General features: G+C 31.7%; 1 protein-coding gene across 1 annotated transcript in view; it reads left to right on the top strand.

The window, feature by feature from the left end:
- The window catches only part of LOC111370990 (callose synthase 7-like), a 34,439-nt gene extending 27,612 nt beyond the window's left edge, over positions 1-6,827 (top strand). The window contains exons 35-42 of the mRNA XM_022992919.1: positions 634-752; positions 842-925; positions 3,268-3,380; positions 3,462-3,691; positions 4,597-5,391; positions 5,484-5,534; positions 5,939-6,124; positions 6,244-6,827. Of these exons, the coding sequence (XP_022848687.1) occupies positions 634-752; positions 842-925; positions 3,268-3,380; positions 3,462-3,691; positions 4,597-5,391; positions 5,484-5,534; positions 5,939-6,124; positions 6,244-6,477 (1,812 nt within the window). The 3' untranslated portion in view covers positions 6,478-6,827. The remainder of the gene's footprint in view (positions 1-633; positions 753-841; positions 926-3,267; positions 3,381-3,461; positions 3,692-4,596; positions 5,392-5,483; positions 5,535-5,938; positions 6,125-6,243) is intronic.
- Positions 6,828-14,356: the final 7,529 nt, after the last annotated feature.

Genomic DNA, 14,356 nt, shown 5'->3' with positions numbered 1-14,356 from the left:
AATCTCATGCGCGCACCAAATGCCGCTATTTCCTTCTCTTGACAATAACGACATATATAAATATGTGAATTGAGAATCTGACTTGAAACAAGTCCATACATTCAAGATAATTAACTGCAATCTGAAACTTGAATAGAATTCGAAGTTATTTAAATTTTGGTGTTACCATTCATTGACAACTTCATATGATATTTGTAAACATAATAAATAAAAGATGGGCGTGTTTCTCTTTTATGCTTAAAAACATGTATATCTGGGTTGAATGGGATAGGGTAGCGTAAGGAATAACTGTGGATTGTGCATCTCTTAAATGAATCAAATGGTCCTGAATGAATTAGAACAAATGAAAGATGATTCTCTTCTTCAAAACAGAGTAATTTCTTATTCTATTGATGTTGGGAGAGGGTAGTGACATGAGAAGAAGAAGAAGAGGGGAATCAGAAAAGCAAGTCTGGTTTTCCTTTATTTATTTTCTTTTTGTTTGTATTTACTGTGAAAAAGAGAGAGAATATTTTTTGACAGTCCAGAAGTAATGTTAAAACTCTAATTTGCTCTAGAAAATGGGCAATTTAATTTGGCATTTTTCTAACCATTTCATTAAACATTACTAAGTAAATTATTATTAATCTTCAGGATAATTATTTTGAGGAAGCTTACAAGATGCGGAATGTTCTAGAGGAATTTTTGAAGATGCATCATGGACATCGAAGGCCAACAATAGTAGGATTAAGAGAGCATATTTTTACTGGAAGGTTTGTAATTTGACAAGGGGTTATATATATGCGCATATTATATTTACACTATTTGCACATATTCTTACCTTTCTTCTGCTGATTTATAGTGTTTCTTCACTTGCTTGGTTCATGTCCAACCAAGAAACTAGTTTTGTGACAATTGGACAGAGAGTTTTGGCAAACCCTCTAAGGTAATCTTCTTGTTTTTTATTTTTGCTTGTATTTTTTTTGACCCACTTTAGATGTCATTCTGACGTAGCGGAAGATTATTGGGAAGATGAACAATATCAAAATGAGAAAACTCTCAAGGAAATTTTTATTGAATTCAAGAACTGCCGCCTCAAAGGGCTTACAACACCTTAAATAGAAAAAAAACCTAGCAAAATTTGGAAAAATATATTTTTTCAAAAATTGAAAAATATGAGATAACTACTAAGATGAAAAATCCTTATCTTCAGGATCATCCTTCAACAAACGGAATACAAATCCAAATTTTATGGAAAGAGATATTGTAAAAACAAAAATTACTATAAATAGCAAAAACGTCTAAATAAGGGCCTAAGCGATGGATTTTGCCCAAAATTGGCCTTCCGTCAAAGCTGAAAGCGCTAAATTTTATTCATTGTCTCGATTCCAATCGAATTAGACTAGTAATTAGCCAAAAACGAACAAACTCGAAGTTATCATAAAATCAAAAACCACTTTTATGCCTTGCGATGGTCCCATTTTATCATAAACTCTAATCCCTTATGCACTTCATCACATTCTATGTGCAATACTACCATCAATAATTAAACAAGTGAAATACTCAACTAATTGTTATATGAGTGATCATTTTATTTTATTTTCTTTTTTAATCAAAGTCTAGGCGGGGTTTGTAGGCCTCCACCTAAATCCGATTGGGGCGGGGTGGGGTTGGTTTGCATTCCCCATCCTTGTTTTATAGATAGAGTTAAAGTACGAAAAGGAAGGGAGGTTAAAGCCTCAACTCCAGAGAGTACAAAGGAGGAGATATAGAGTTATTATGAAAAGCAATAAATAAGGAAGTATTACTTCCTTCCCTTACGAAAAGGAACTAGAGAAGAAGCAACAGTACACGTATAAAAGCTGAAAACATCTTGGTTTCAAGGTAATTTATATCGAAAATATTGGTATGCTTTGCCTAAAAAATTGAAAAGAGGTTAGAGCATAAGTGCTGCTTTATAATTCTTCATTTTGATAACTACATCTGGTCATGACATTTTCGTTGACTTTTATAATTATATGACAACTTCATGGAGAAAGGTTCCCTGAACTAGGGTAGAGCTTGTGCCTTGTAGGAAGACGAACACATAAATTAATAGTGTCATTTTGTTATTCATATTTGTTAGTTATAACTTCAAAATTTTCATTTATGGTGATCACTAATATTTAAATTTGATATAATGATGAATTGTCACGTTCTTTATCACGATGCCAAAATTTTGAATAGAAAGATTGATATATATTAATGCACACTCTTTTGCACTAGCTCTCTTATGAATATTAAAAATGTCGAAAGTTCTCAAAAGGAGAAATAAAAAGATTGATGTGCATTCATGCACTCTTGAATGCATGTACTCATATATGAATGTTAGAACTGTGAAAAACTGAAATGCAAACTAGTTAAGTACAAGGTAAGAAGCTTGACATTGTATGTGGACCTGTTTTTAAATATGGTTAAATATATTCATTCTAGTTTTGTCCTTCGTTCCACACTATGATATTTTTAACTGGTGCAGAGACTATTCTTCTTTTTTAATGACTACTCCAAAGGATGCCTGCTTGCATGACACAGTTATTCGGTCAACTCAATTTTAGACATTCCAATTTTCTTGTTTCCTTTAGCAAATATGACATAGGATTTAATGGGAAAGGGAAGAGAAGAAGAGAAAGAAAGGGGGAAGAGAGAAGAATTGAGGAGAAGAAGAAATCTGTTTATTTTATATATATAAACTCAATTTTAATGCTTATTTTAGGAAACATTAAAATAATTCCATATTTTTCCTGAATTTCACATGTTTATTTTGCTTACTCTTCAAACACAAGAATGATTCATCCCACATCCATGACATAAAAGCCTAGAATATTGATATCTAGAGGTATCTATCTATCACCACATTGTCTGAAAGCTTCTCTTTTATCAATTGTATTCTTCTTTTATTTATTTATACATCATTGTCTTTTCATAAGGCATGAATGGTTATGGGATGCAAGTGTTCACTTTTAATATCAATAGACTGTTTAATAACACAACCTCTTTCGAAGTTCAGCAGAGTCACATTTTGATTAGTTTTATTGCTAAATTTGTGTTGATTTTGTTTCTTATTATACGGAAAAATTTTCATAATAACTTTGATTGGTAGTTACTTTTACTAGTTTGCTTCACTAATTCCATCTGTCAAACTCAATGGTTGATGTTTAATGAGGGATGGATCCTGTGAATTTTCAAAACAAATCTGAGTATTGTGTAAAAATATCACGTGGCACCTTAACTACTTGTCTATGTACACAGGGTAAGATTCCACTATGGGCATCCTGATATCTTCGATAGAATATTTCATTTGACAAGGGGTGGCATAAGCAAAGCTTCGAAAACAATCAACTTGAGCGAAGACATATTTTCTGGTAACTTTTGTTTGAAGCTTTCTTCAAGAGAGAGAAGATTGTATTGCATTATTTGATGTTTGATTGGGTCACTATCTTCAGGCTACAATTCAACTCTGCGAGGGGGATATGTGACACATCATGAATACATCCAAGTAGGCAAGGGGCGAGATGTTGGTATGAATCAGATATCTCAATTTGAGGCAAAGGTTGCAAATGGCAATGGAGAGCAGACGCTTAGCCGAGATGTCTATCGGCTTGGACGTCGATTTGATTTTTATAGAATGTTGTCCTTCTACTTCACAACAGTTGGATTTTACTTCAGTAGCATGGTAAGTGAGATGATTACTTACCCTACATTTGTTTTGACCACAGATTGTGAAAAATTTAGTGTTCTTTGCTAATATATATGTAGTTATTGAATTATGCTTTTTATTTTGTTGATTAATGTGTATGCTCCAAATCAAGAATCAGTGGCTAGCAATTTGTGTACCTTAGCTGTCCTTGTCAAGTAATTTCACAATGAGGTTAAGAAGGTGAGAGAAATTTATTCTAAAAATGCTAGTTTGAAATTAGGAATTTTTTTGGAAGAATGCCCTGTATATAAGATGTAATTATACTTCACATACTGTTTTTTCAAAAACTAAAACTAGAAAGGATTCTTCTTAATACATGAAAAGTAGGATGTAATTACTACTGTTTCATTAACCTTGACAAATTAACATATTTCATAAGTTTCCATCAAAAAAAAGGAAAAATTGCAAACCGTATATGGAGTGTTCTATGCTCATGCAGTATTTTTGGAAATTAAATATGTACTGTCCTTGACATTTCACCTGTTCCCTTGTCATTTATGTGAGAGGGGTCCTTGTAGTTCTATAGTTAAAAGATTGGAGTAATATTTCTGTTGAAGTTCTACTTGATCATGTGGCTGGAATTTTTCCCATCTCGATGATAAGAGTCAAGATGAACAGTTTAAACATCAGATTATTTGGTGCAAAAATGCGCACACACATTGAGTTAGTAATTTTATGTTCCCTTTTACCTGTGGTTTTCCTGTACTTAATCTGATGTCTATAGTTTTCATATTCTTCTAGTGCCAGCGCCTTTTAAGACTTTTTGATTCTCTCCATTTCCTTATTGAATAAATGGTTCTGTCATATTGCACTGTCTCCTTCCTTTATGTTTCATAAAAGTTTCTCCTTGCAATTAGATTTTGATTTAGAACTATTCTCAGGTTACAATAATTATTGTATATATCTTCTTATATGGACGACTGTATATGGTCCTGAGTGGATTGGAAAGGCGGATTTTGGAAGAACCAACAATTTCAAGCAAAGCTCTTGAAGAGGCTTTGGCTACCCAGTCTTTCTTTCAGCTAGGCTTGTTGCTTGTGCTACCTATGGTGATGGAAATTGGCCTAGAAAGAGGATTTCGTACCGCTATCGGTGACTTTATAATTATGCAGCTGCAGCTGGCATCCGTGTTCTTCACATTTCAGCTTGGAACAAAAGCACATTATTATGGAAGGACAATTTTGCATGGAGGTTCTAAGTACCGAGCTACTGGTCGGGGTTTTGTTGTTCGTCACGCCAGCTTTGCTGAGAATTACAGATTGTATTCTCGTAGTCACTTTGTAAAAGGGCTAGAGCTTTTAATTCTGCTAGTTATTTACGAGGTCTATGGGCGTTCATATCGTAGTTCGTCGTTATACTTCTTCATTACATTTTCAATGTGGTTCCTTGTCGCTTCCTGGTTATTTGCTCCATTTGTCTTCAATCCATCTGGATTCGACTGGCAAAAAACAGTAGATGATTGGACGGATTGGAAGAGGTGGATGGGAAACCGTGGTGGCATTGGGATTTCAGAAGATAAAAGTTGGGAATCATGGTGGAATAAAGAACAGGAACACTTGAAAGTCACAACTATAAGGGGAAGAGTTCTTGAGATTATCCTTGCATTTCGCTTTTTCATTTACCAATATGGGATCGTCTATCATCTTAAGATATCTCATCAAAGCAAGAGTATTGTGGTAAAGATTATTGCATCTCTGTCTATACTCTTTTCCCTTTTTGTCTTCTCCATTTGTGCTCTCATTTTTCTTACTTTAAATCATTTCTACAGGTTTATGGCCTTTCTTGGTTTGTCATGGCAGTGGCTCTTGTGGTCTTAAAGGTATGCACTTTGAGTTTCAATGAAGGTGTATATATTGACGAAAATGTTCTCTCACTGTTTGATTTTTCCAAATCGATTAGATGTTATTCATTTTATACTGTGTATTCATATTGTGTAATAGATGATTCTTCTATTTCATTTTCTCAAACTGGTTCAACCCATAGTCACGAGTCTCTTTATACTTGTCAGTTCTTTACATAGTCACCAAGTTTGAAAATTCCAAAAAAAAGAATTGCTTCACCTTATATGTGTATTCTAATGAAATAAGAGGCACTTCATTCATGAGGAGTGCTTGGATGAATGGTGCACATAGGAGTATTGCCCAAGAGGCATCACTCAATATTGTTAGCTTGTTCATAATTAATCTGCTCTGATGTTGGTTTTATGTCATTTGTATGCAACAGTTAGTGTCCATGGGTAGACGAAAGTTTGGTACGGATTTTCAGCTTATGTTCAGGATTCTGAAAGCACTGTTGTTCCTTGGTTTTGTATCTGTCATGACCGTATTATTCGTGGTAGCCGGCCTTGTTGTGACTGATATATTTGCTGCTATCATCGCCTTCATGCCTACCGGATGGGCCCTTATCCTAGTAAGTAAAAATTTATTCATTACAGTAGACTCCAAATTTATTGGTTAAAAGCTTTAGTTTTTGTTGTTCTGTGAAGTAATGGTGATCTTAATAACATTATTACTCTGCATTTTCCTAAGATTTCTCAAGCATGTGGACCTTGCATGAAGCGTATTAAAATTTGGGATTCAGTGATGGAGTTGTCGAGAGCGTACGAATGCATAATGGGACTTGTTATATTCATGCCCATTGTTGTTCTTTCTTGGTTCCCATTCGTATCAGAGTTCCAGACGCGACTTCTCTTCAACCAAGCATTTAGTCGGGGCCTCCAGATTTCGATGATTCTGGCTGGGAAAAAAGATATGAATGCATAATGGGACTCATTATATTCACCTCCCTCGTTATGCTGTCTTGGTTCTCATTTGCATTAAAATTCTAGATGCGACTTCTCGTCAACGAAGCGTTCTGTCATGACCTCTAGATTCCTTTGATTCTCCCTGCAGAAAAGATAAAACACCATTCAGTTGATTCTTACGGTTTTCATTTTTAAATTTGTCTTAGCTATGTACCTTGAGACTAGTGTTAGATTCATTATTTTATGAGGATTCATCAGCATCTGATGTTGTATCAAGTAGAATGAGGATGAATAGTTCACATTTTTAAAGCTACTGTAGAAAATATACACATATATTATACATATATATAATACTACTTCGGATATCAATCTTTCTGGGAAAACATTTCACTATTTTTGGTATATTGGTTTGGACTAACAGAAGCAAATAGAACAAAAAATGGAGGAGAAGCCTAGATGTGTGGCACGATGATTAAGTCCTTATTTGAGTTCCATTCTTTGGGGAAAAAAATATATTTTTTAAATAGTATTTTGACATTATTTTAATCATACATTTTTCAATAAAATAATACTACGCGTAAATTTAAATTTTTTTTTATTTTTTAATCACACATTTTTTATCAATACATTATTCAAAAATACATTTTTTCCCAAAAGGAGGCTCAAACAAGGCCATGTGAAGGAGAGAAAAAAAAGTTTGATTGCTTAATGCAGACTTTAGTGTCGAAAGGCAAGCCACGGCATTAAAAGAAGCGCCGAATGGAGTGTGCCTTTTTATTTTTCTCTCCAATTCTTTAAAGAGTAAATAGCAAATAAATAAAAGGAATAATTATTAATCCACTTATTAAAATAATTAAATAGTCTTACTAAAATAATTATGATTGATCTAAGAATAATTAAAAAAATATTATATTACATAATCATAAGACTTGAGATTTGACTTTATCATACCTTGCGCCTATCGAAATCTTATTAAAACGTAATTTCTCCTGAAAAATGACTATTTTTGTTTCTTTTTTTCCTTTTTATTTTTTGTATGAAACGTGTTACATATATTTGGTATATTAGATTGGATTGAACGGAACAAAAAAGAAAGTGGAGAAGAAGTAATATTAAGTGGGAAAAAAATGAATTTTCTTGACAAATTAGGTTATAAGGTGTGAATGAGCCAGCTGTGCACCAGACTTTCTCCCCAATCACAATTTTATAATTGGAACTACTAAATTATTTTCAATAATTAACTCCGGCCACTAGCCGTTAAGAAATCTTTACTACAATTTAAGCACTAACGGACATAAAGATAATAACCAGACCGTTAATAATTATGAGGAAAAATATATATATTTGTTATTTTGTTATATTTTTTAATTTTTTTTCCCCGCAATTAACGCACGACAGTAATTATGCCAATATGCCATCACTCAATGAAGCCGTTGGGTAGTATATCGTTTCAATTAAATAAGTTTAAGTTAAAATCTTGTTTATTTAAAGTCGAGAAAATATATTTCGAGTTATAAAGCATGGAATGTCGATACTGTTTAGTCTTATATAATATTATAAGTCAAACTTATTTAGCCATTGTTTGGTGTGGTTTAAAATAATATTTTTAGTAGATTTTCGATAAAAGTTGATGAAATGTGTGGTTGAAAATTTGTGAATCCCACGAAATGTGTAAAATTAATTGTTGACTTTGACTTATATTAAAATTAAGACTTTAATCATATCAAACATATTTATATAATAGTGTCCAATTTTATCTAGTACTGTGTATCAAAATCTATATAAAAGGCGTTAAAATTCAAGAAAAATCTCGACTTGGTCATTAAAATAATCAATTACCATGTTAACCTCATCAACGACATACTCGGCATAGTAGTTGGTAAACCTCAAGTGAACTAATGGCAATTGAAGCGATCAATTATTTCCAACCGATCTCTTGTTTTGGCTTAGTTTTGACATTTTTGTTGTTTATTAATAAAGGAAAATATGGTTAAAGTTAAAGGGAGCAATTGAATGTGAGATTTTTATCTCCTAAGATATTGCGTTTTCTTTTGAAGATATTTAATTTCACGACATAGATACAACGACTATCATTTTATGTCAAAATTTAATTGGTCGATGTTGAATTTGAAATGGATGCCACTAAAGGATGACCAATTATATAAAATTATTTATCTTTAGTCACTAAACAGCTCACAAAAATATTTTAATAACTAACTTGAAATTAACTCATTTGAGCCTCGGCCAGCGGTATCCTTCCTCACCAGTGATGTAACCTATGCCCATAGCATTGTGCACCATATATAAAATACACAGACACCCCTCGAAAATGACACACACAGAGAGAGATGAAGAGGATTTGGTCAATGAAGAAACTGAGCAGAGAGTGGCGGCCATGGAGGTTCTCCTCTTCCCTAAAATGGAAGGGTGTAAATTTTCAAGTATGGCTAGTTGATGATGTTATTTTCAAGATTGTATATGTGGTGGAGGCCATTGTTCTTGTTTCTACTTTGTGCTTCTTCTACCTCTGCTGTGGTGGTCATTTATAATTTGATTGGATTATTTTTTTCATTTTGATTTTGATTTTTTTGAATTTTTTTGTCAAATTCTACTATACTCAATTGTATTTTTCTATTTGAAGTTTGCGATCTTTTTGTTATCATCTGGAGCCTAGAGGAAACAAATAATTTTAATCAGTAGGTTAGATCTAAGGAGTTGAATTCTTGAAGTGTACAAGGTTGTCCCATTTTGTTTTGCGATTCTTAAGGTAAGATTATCTATTTATTTTTTTTCAAGTCTAAATTTATAATGAATAATGTTTATTTTAGTGGATGGTTTAAGTTCTTAGATAAAATACTTTGGAAGGATATAGAGTTGATAAATGGTTTTAGTTTAAGTTTCTTTGTTATTGATGACAATTGTGCGCTTCAAGGTCAGTTCGAAGAATTTTGAGACACTAAGAGTAATAATTATGAGACTTAAGGAATTTTTTTTTCAAGCATAGGAATAGTTTAGTACTAAACAATTTACATATTTATATTTAGATGAAGCGTTGTACAATTCAAAAGATAAGAGTAGCAAAATAAATTTTTCACAACACTAGAGATTAGACTAAACATAATATTTAGCCTTCTCATTATTTGAAATGCAAAATTAGTATTCAAACTAATCAAATCAAGTTTTTCCAGTATATTTTTTCAATAGAAATCATAGCTCATCAATTCAATCTATTGTGACATGGTTGATCGAAAGATAAGACTTAATCAACTACAATTTCAAAAAACTTCTTTTGATGATGTCAACGATGACATGAATAATCAATAATACTACACAAGCAACCTAAGTATTTGAAAAACAGCAATTCATTCTTTTAATATAATCTAACACATCAATTGCTCTATTAATTTTTGTAGGTGTTGCTTCCTTTAAAGCTTTCAACTCAAAAAATAATTTTACCTCATCATTGTCAGAAATCAAGTTATGCTTCAAGTAATTTTTTAGTTAATGCAAAAACACTTCAAAATAGCATCATCAATATATTCAAGCTTTTTCAAATCAAATAAAAATCTGAAAATATTATCATATTTGTGAAATTGTTCAAATATATGTTGAAGTAATGATAGAGCTTGATTTACTACATATATGAAACAATTGTCGGTGAAAGATTCTTCTCTCTCTCTTTCTTTTTTCTTTTGTGTGTGTGTGTGTGTGTGTGTGTGTGTGTGTATCATGCTTTCATAAGAGGTCTCATCAAACTGATTCCTTCTATGCATAAATATTTTTTCACAAAATATCGATCCACTTTCTAATTTATTTACAATTCTCTTTAGCATCCACTAGGGCCACTTCAACCCAATATTAGTAGCAACGCCAATATGCACGTCTTATGTTAGCAAATATTTGCTTACATTCTTAATATTATTCAACACTTCTTACTAAATAACCATCTAATATGAGAATTCAAAATTCAAAATTCTCAATTCTATGTTGTCAAACACTCAATCTTATTTTTTGTCTTAAGAAGAAGATCAACACTTGTCAACTGGAGTAGAAGTGTTATTTTTTTTTCTTAAATATTAATATTTGTGTAGTTTGGGATCTTATTGCCCTAACACTTGTAACATAACTTTCCCAACATGTTTGTAACAAAGGGCTTAAAGGTAAGATCATTTATATTATCTTTGAAATTTTTTTTACTGTTTAGTAGATGACGAAAACAAAGTATATATATGTTACACTACGTTGAAGAAAGATATAGCTTTTGATTGAGTTCATGTTAGTAAATAATGCAACAGAGATTAAAAGTAAAAAGTAAAATTTACCTATATATTATGGAAGTATTTTTTATTTTTTTATTTTTTGGGTGAGGATTTGGGGGTTGGGGGAATATAATGCTTGTTCAGGAAATATTATAAGTCACTTATAAATTTAATATTAATTTAAATCATATATTTCGTAGAACGCACTACTATACTACCACCGACTTATTTTACTTCTAATTATCACATTATAATTTTATCCGAACAATACTTAGAAAGTGATTTCTTGTTTCATTTGGTCTTCACAAAAATTTCTTCAAACTTGAAGAATCTTTTAGGTCAAGGCATCTTTCTTGAGATGAGTCAACCATACATTCTTGATTTGGTTAATCATTCAAAACTTGCATGTAATTCCAAAGGGCAGGATATTCAATTTACTAGTCCTTATTCCTTAGATGAATAATTTGACTAGATTTTGTTTCCAAAGTATTGCTATCTTCTTGAAAATTTATTCTTCATAGTCAAAGATGAAAGTAGGTCCCAATCTTTCAACTCAGAAGAACATCTAATAGATTGTTTTCTTCCGTTTGAATGTTAAAATGTCATGCGATAGTTGCATGTTTGATTTTTTGAGCGTTATTATTAGTAAAATTTTAATTTTATTAAAAAATAAACTAAAAAGGGGGAAAAAAAGAAAGAAAATGATGAAGAATAACCCAACATTCACATCGTACAGATGCCCCCTTACCCACCACCTCCTTACTCTTCAAAAATTGGACTTCGTGATTCATGTGCTACAAAATCAAAAGGTTAAAGGTCTAGTTGGTACAAATAGATCGAAGACACTAGCTTAATTATCTATAAGTACTCGGGATACATGTCAACTCCCAAATGCTCATTTTAAAACCTCTAAAATTGATGATATTTATATGATTGATCTCCTAAGTATCGATGCTGCTAAACACCAATGACATGACAATGAATGATCTAAAGAGCATCGAATGCATAGCTTGTACTATGCACCATTGACGTGTCAGATCAATCCATTGATGGATAGATTTGAATTTAATTCATTATTCACCAATGGATTGATATGACACGTTATCGACACTTAATTGGTGTAAGATGAGTATGTGTGTGCGTTTGTTTGTTTGTTTACTTACTCGTATTATTATTCTGGATTGCAGGCCAAAAGCGTATACATGCCGAATTATTGGTACAATAAATAATTAATTAGTACACACCTGTTAAATAATTTAGGGCCCAATAATGTGGAATTTGTTGTGATTTTGAAAGTCTGAAAATTAATAGAAGAAAGACAGCCAGAGCCAAAATTGTAGATTTGGATGGATGATGTTGAAATTAGGCACGGAGTCTAGTTTGATAGAATAATGTAATGACTTCTGATAATGATATGAACAAATCGACTTTCATTTATTATTATTATTATTATTATTATTATTATTATTATTATTATTATTATTATTATTATTATTATTATTATTATTATTATTATTATTATTATTATTATTATTATTATTATTATTATTATTATTATTATTATTATTATTATTATTATTATTATTATTATTATTATTATTATTATTATTATTATTATTATTATTATTATTATTATTATTATTATTATTATTATTATTATTATTATTATTATTGTCTTTGTTAGGTAGAAAAACCTTGCTATCCTATTTAATTAATTATTACGATTTTAATAATAATTTTTTTTAATAAATAACTATGCATGATGGTACATTTTATAAGATATTCGAATAGTTCATTTCCTATATTGTAGGATTTTCGATTGAAAATGTAAGAGCTTAAATTGAATTTGAATCCATGATGAAAAAAAAAAAAAAATTGTTCGTTGGTTGTCATAAAATAGAAATCGATTAATATTTCGCAATTCACATTGGTTTCATTTGCTGCTGTACTCCAAAATGTGAAAATCAAAGGGAAAATTCGGGTTGGCTTCCCAATCTTTCTAGTAGTATAGTTTTGGGTAACTTTCTGAAGTCTTGGTTCTCAAACTATTTAATTATGTAAATATGGATCTCTAAACTATCAAAATGCGAACGTTAATATCATTAGCAGCTTTCCATGTTAATCAAAATGAACTTTAAGTGGTCTCATGGTCTTGGCCTCTAGCTTTAAGTCATGCTATTTTAATATCCATATTGGCGATTTCGATCATGAGGTTACCTATATTTACATATTTGAACAAGTTGGGATTTAGAACCTCAATATTACCTATATACTAAGAAGAGACTAGACAAATGTATTCATAGATTTCATTGCAAGCTTGCGAGGAAACAGCTACACGGCTCCTAAATAAACTACTGAAAATATCAGATAAAAACAGTCGAGATAGAATGTATTCCTACCGTAATCCTCTATTTGTAATACGGAACATAAAGCAGACTTTTCTTCGCCAATCAAGCGTGGGATGTTGAAGGACATGGACCACAAAACCATAGCCTAATATTCCGTACATCGAACATAAAGAGTTTAGGCATCCTTTTGTGTTCATATTTCCTATTAGTCCTTTAGTTGTTCTTTCAAAAATGTTTTCCTCTCTCTCTCTCTTGACTCTTGAGTTGAGATCTGCTGTCCAAACGACTGTCCTTCCAATGAATTATTGACATATCATCAATTTGATTGGTTAGTAGTAAAATTAATGAAGATAAATTTGAAATGATACATTAGTTATCAATGACACATTAATAATTTATAATTGGTTAGTAGTGAAGTTAATAAAGGTAAATTTGAAATAATATATATTAATTATTGATGACATGTCAATAATTTATTAGATAGACAGCCAATTAGACAGCAAAATTGGGTAGCAAACCACAACTCTCTGTCTCCATGTCTGAATTTTGATGTTTAATTAGGCTGTCTAGATGAAGACAAACCAGTGAATAGTTAGCGGCGTGCCTTCACTGTCGTTCTACCTTAAACCATTTTAGTCTTTTTTTTAACCTCATGTCATTTTCCCCTCAACTCAACCTCATCAGGTAACCCTTAACCCCGTCCAGGCAATTACAAAATTCAGCATATTCTTGATGTATTTCACATTCGTAACTTAAAAGAGAGAGAAAATACGTGTGTGAGAAAAGAACCCGAATGGTGGGTAAGTAATGACTGCAATTTACATACCATATGTAGATATAGAATAATATCGAAAAAACATCATTTTCGGCATCTCTGTCAAACCCTCCTACACACACATATATATTAATGCCTCTTAGTATCCTCCGAGTGAAACAAGGCCAGGAACAGTAACAAAAAATTTCCATATCCTTCATTACAAGATGGGGAAGAAACCAAGTCAATCTTCCATGAAAATATCTAAGAATGACAAGAAACAACAACATCCCCTCAACAGTTTGATCAAGAATTTACGTCCCAAAGTTTACATCATCGACTCTTCGAACTTCAAGAATCTTGTTCAAGAACTCACTGGGAATGGGAATGGAAATGGAAATCCTCCTGTCTTGATTTCATCTCCGCCTCCTCCTTTTGTATCTACATCCCCTCCGATAGATGAAGTTCGATCAATTATAGAAATCGAAGATCATGCATATCAAGAAAATAGTCTCGAGTTTTCATTTGATTCATCAA

Source organism: Olea europaea, chromosome 21, assembly GCF_002742605.1.
Source record: "Olea europaea var. sylvestris chromosome 21, O_europaea_v1, whole genome shotgun sequence".
Classification (NCBI taxonomy): Eukaryota; Viridiplantae; Streptophyta; class Magnoliopsida; order Lamiales; family Oleaceae; genus Olea; species Olea europaea.
The sequence above is the reverse complement of the archived record's forward strand: the minus strand, read 5'-3'. Positions and strand labels throughout refer to the sequence as shown.